At 38.5% G+C, this 4,699-nt stretch overlaps 1 protein-coding gene across 2 annotated transcripts; it reads right to left on the bottom strand.

Moving 5' to 3' along the window:
- Nucleotides 1-537: 537 nt before the first annotated feature.
- ppiab (peptidylprolyl isomerase Ab (cyclophilin A)) lies at nt 538-4,028 on the bottom strand. Of its 2 annotated transcripts, none has more exons than XM_042396193.1 (5): nt 3,889-4,028; nt 3,233-3,263; nt 1,615-1,703; nt 1,035-1,207; nt 538-936 (listed from the first exon to the last, which is right to left on the bottom strand). In XM_042396193.1, the coding sequence occupies exons 1-5, from the start codon at nt 3,955-3,957 to the stop codon at nt 804-806; spliced, it is 495 nt and encodes a 164-aa protein (XP_042252127.1). In that variant the 5' UTR covers nt 3,958-4,028; the 3' UTR covers nt 538-803. The 2 variants fall into 2 exon arrangements, with proteins under 2 accessions (XP_042252127.1, XP_042252128.1); XM_042396194.1 differs by having other exon boundaries at nt 3,229-3,263; nt 3,889-3,978.
- Nucleotides 4,029-4,699: the final 671 nt, after the last annotated feature.

The raw sequence follows: 4,699 nt of genomic DNA on the forward strand, positions 1-4,699 counted from the left end.
ACGCTGAAGCTTCATATTTGCTTCAGATAAACTTTTAATATATTTTTGCACAGAAGGAGGACTGTGGATTTTGTCCCCCATCACTTCCATTGTAAGTGCATTATGAAGGGATCTTCTAATGGTCAGTATGAACAGGAGGAATGATTACAGCAAGAAAAACATGTTTCAATGTTCATCTGGAAACCTGTCTGTTGGTTAAAGAGACTTAAAAATTGTGAACCTGTCTTCTAACCTGCTTAACGTGTACTGAGATTTCATTGAATCAACACTGAAAAACAAACAAATATCAGTTTCCCTGAATTTCTTTAATGCCAATAATGACATCTAGTGGTAAAATGTGTCAACTGCAATGATGAAAAATATATTAGAGCACTCAATAACACACTCACTTTTTAATCCTCTTAGCAGTAACCCAATTCTAATGTTGTCATTATTTAATAACTCAACCTTTATTATCACTTTACAAACATTAAAACGACAGCTGATGTTTTCCAGGTGAGACTCAGAACTTGAATTTGTGGACATACACAAGACAAAAGCTTTCAAGTTGCTTTATTTACACCATCACCATCATATTACTCAGATTTTGTTAACAAATGCGGTCCATAAAGGACAGATTAGAAGGTACAAAATACAACACGATGGATATCAACACAGTGGACGAACGTTTTTAGAGGAGAGAGCAGGTTCGCTGGGTGTTTTTCTACTGATACTGCAGATAGACACCATTTTAAAAGATGAACTGGGATGTGCATGATAGAGGATACATCTAACAGGAGAACTGCAGCAGCTTTGTCGCACTATTAAAGTTGACCACAGTCGGCAATGACAACCTTGGCTTTCGGAGTGCCGCTCTTTGTGCCTTGCTTCTCTATCGCCTTGACAACATCAATGCCCTCCACGACGCTGCCAAACACCACGTGCTTCCCGTTGAGCCTGCAGAGGACAAGAGTTGATTAGTATGTGAGACGAACACCTGAAACAAACAGGAGCTGTGAATGCAAACAGCACACGCGTCAAAGTGGAGCTCTCACCAGTCGGTCGAAGCTGTGCAGATGAAGAACTGGGACCCGTTGGTGTTGGGCCCGGCGTTGGCCATGGACAGAGTCCCCATGCCTCCGTGCTTCAACTGGAAGTTCTCGTCAGGAAACTTCTCTCCGTAGATGGATTTGCCTCCAGTTCCATTGTGGTTGGTAAAGTCCCCGCCCTGAAAAAACGGGTTCACAATTTCTCACATATGTCTTAAAACAACAGTCAGGTGTCCGTATGAACAGTGAAAGAGGTTTTCCTCGCTGAAATCATTCCTCCTGTTCATACTGGCTGTTAAAAGATCCTTCAAATGTGCTTTCAATGTAATCTGAAGCTTATATGAGGCTTCAGCAGTTAGTCATATCAAGTGGATATCTGACACATTTACAGTCTTTTTAGCATCAAATTCCCTCTTTGTGTTTCCTCAGACAGTTGTAAGTGCGATTATGAAGGGATCTTCTAATGGTCAGTATGAACAGGAGGAATGATTACAGCAAGAAAAACATGTTTTAATGTTCATACATGTTCAGACAATAAAAAAAATTGCAAACAGCAAACAGGACAAATTCCTTGCCTTAACTGTACCTGGCACATGAATTTAGGTATGACGCGGTGAAACGTGGAGCCCTTGTAGCCGAAACCTTTCTCTCCGGTGCACAAAGCACGGAAATTTTCTGTAAAAGAAAGACAGTTTGTCCTCAAAAAGTCTCAAGAACATCTGAATATGTGACAGGTGCATCTCATTTACAGTTGGAATATTTATTACTATATATTAGACAAGTATCACAACTCTTCCATATATACACATAGAAATAGCCTCAATCATCCAATCAGAGGACAACAGAAATTAGTTTAACTGATGATTATTTTGTAAAATAAAGACAGTTTCATCCAACATCCAAAAATAAACCACAGGTTCAAATCTCCACGTTATTCTCTCTTTCAGGAGCCTCTTGAATACTTTATTTTTTTTCCATCAGTAAATGTCGTCCATCTCTGAAGCCGAACAGCTGATCTTTTCTTCTCCTCTGCTTTACATATTTAATAGAGTAACGCTGCTCAGGTTTCTCCTCGCAGACGAGACGAGAAACAGTCACATTTAACTCAACGAAAATATAACTGGCTGTCCACGTCTCCAAATTTTAGGTTCAGAGTTCAATGCAGGGGGAAATATTGTACTTTTTCCTACATTTATTGACCAGCTATAAATACTAGTTGCAGATAAAGCTAGTATAACACTCATGCAGGTCATTCTCCTGTATTATGTGTACTTTTACTGTTATTTTAAGTATGTGTCGCTAATAATACTATTTTTACTTGTAATGGAGTATATTTATATTGCAGTATTACTGCTTTTACATAAGTGAAAAATCTGAATATCTCCTTCACTGCTGTACTTCTTTTACATTTTAGTGTCATGTAAATCTTGGTTTAAGTGCTTAAAATGTATAACTATATAAAAATATAAGCATAAATATCAGTTTTTCAGCCTTGCCAGGAAATTTAATGATCTGGGGACCTTATGAAAGTGTCTCGTGGGCCTGATCTGGCCCCCGGACCAGTAGTTTGAGACCCCTGCTGTAGAGAATAGGAACATTCATAACATGCATGAGGAGAAGCATCAGTTTGGCTTTGTGTCTGTCTGTTACATTAAGATTTATGTGTCAGAACAACAAATATCCTTCTCACACTCTTATATAAAACTGTCATGAGGTGGAAACAGAGATTTCCTGCTTCTTCTCCTTATTATTAACCGTATCATCATCAGCAGCTGCACATCTCCTCCTCGTATCACTGTTTACACTCACATTCAGCCGTGGGAGTGGCTGTTCTTTGGGCTCTCTCGACGGATGCGCTCACACTCTGAGTCACCACCAACAGCCTCGACCCATATTTAGAATAAATTCTCAGCGGAGGATTCATGGGGACAAATAGTTTCTCCAAACAAACATGAATCCATTTGTGGAAAAAGTCGGAGCAGCTGTGAGGTTGATGCCGTATGCAGGGAACTTAAAAGCTTAACAATCCTGCCATCAGATATTATAAACAAATTTATATGTGATATTAAACCTCTATGTTTAACTGTTAATATTTTGGATTTGTGATGAGTAAATTTCATATTTATAAGTCAAAATCCTCCGAATCTTTCTGGAACATAAATTATAAACTTAAATCTTTCTCCTTATTGTTAAAGCTTACCTACCAGCAGTCTTTGGGACCGCATCAGCCCGCAGCTGCAAATATACAAACATTTCAATTAGTGAAGAAGAAACTAAAGAAGTGGGAGGCAGATGGACACATAATGCACATAAACAACAGAGGAATCAGGGACACAATGAAAGCTAAATCTGTGGAAACAAGATGTCTGGAACATTACAGGCACATTCATATTTATATCAGCTGATTAAACTAACTAAGACTTTAGGCCTTAAGGTCCCATAATGTCTGGGACATATTGTGTTCATCCAAGAGGACATAAGCTGTCAAATAAGCTGCATGTCCAGTGTTTTACAGCCTGACCTGCCCACTACAGTCTAACTGCTGCACTGCTGCACTGCTGCTGCTGCTGCTGCTGGGCGTTCCCATCATCATCCTGTGGGACATCTGGTTGATTTAACTGCTGTTATGTTGCATTTATCCAATTAGACACATTATAAGAAGATAAAACAGATCTTGAGATACATATAAAAAATGTTAAAATGAAAGCTGCAGGGAGAACAGTCTGTCACAGCTGCAGGCCGTTTGCAAAGCGCACAGATGGACATAAAAGACATTTTTTGCTATTTTAAACCTTTAAATTAACAAATAAATAAAAGGAAGTGACACAAAAGAGGGTAAATAGTGTGAGATTTATCTTACCTCCATTACAATCCTGCCTGCGTTGGCGCCATCCACAGTAATGTCAAAGAAAACTCTGGGGTTTCCCATGTTTGGAGACGCGTTTGTGATGTTTTAGCGGTGAAAACGCACTTTCCAGACAACGCTGAGTCTATTTAGGTTCCGTATTTATATGGGGCTACGCGCCGGTGACGTAAGTGCTGCCGAGAGCCAATCACAGCCACGTCCTTCTAAAAAAAAGCTCAAGAACGGACCAATAGGAATGAAGGAAGGCGGGCTTAGCTGTCAGAAGCTGCACTATCGGCGCTAGAAATGTGGTTTAAATGAGTTTTTTTATGTCAAAAAAGGTGGAAATAAAACGAGTTGTGGATTTATACAGTTTGTCTGCTGTCGTGAGCATTTCTACCCACGATTTAAAACTATATTTTTATTTAAAGAACAATTTTGAACTATCTGACAGCAGTGGTGGAAAGTAACTAAGTACATTTACTCAAATATTGTATTTAAGCACAATTTGTAGTACTATACTTGAGTATTTCCATTTCATGTTTTATGTTAGTTACACTTTTACTCCATCTAAGTACATCTCTGGAGGATAATGTACTTTTTACTCTACTACATTATTTATTAAACATCTGCAGTTACTTTGCAGAGGAAGTTATTTTATATTAAACATTGTCTGCTCTTATGACTACTTTTTATTTAAAGAACATTTATAAACTGGTAGGTTTCCCATCTGTCAGAGGTGGTGGAAAGTAACTACATACATTCACTCAAGTACTGTAATTAAGCACAATTTGTAGTACTATACTTAAGTATTTCCATTTCATGT

Source organism: Thunnus maccoyii, chromosome 19, assembly GCF_910596095.1.
Source record: "Thunnus maccoyii chromosome 19, fThuMac1.1, whole genome shotgun sequence".
Taxonomy (NCBI): Eukaryota; Metazoa; Chordata; class Actinopteri; order Scombriformes; family Scombridae; genus Thunnus; species Thunnus maccoyii.

Bases quoted from the DNA above. Each gene is read 5' to 3' on its own strand.
- ppiab (XM_042396193.1), bottom strand. From the start codon at position 3,957: ATGGGAAACCCCAGAGTTTTCTTTGACATTACTGTGGATGGCGCCAAC. The intron at 1,208-1,614 runs GTACAGTTAAGG...CCGTTTTTTCAG, and splicing joins TACCTAAATTCATGTGCCAG to GGCGGGGACTTTACCAACCA. The intron at 937-1,034 runs GTGAGAGCTCCA...TGTCCTCTGCAG, and splicing joins TGCACAGCTTCGACCGACTG to GCTCAACGGGAAGCACGTGG.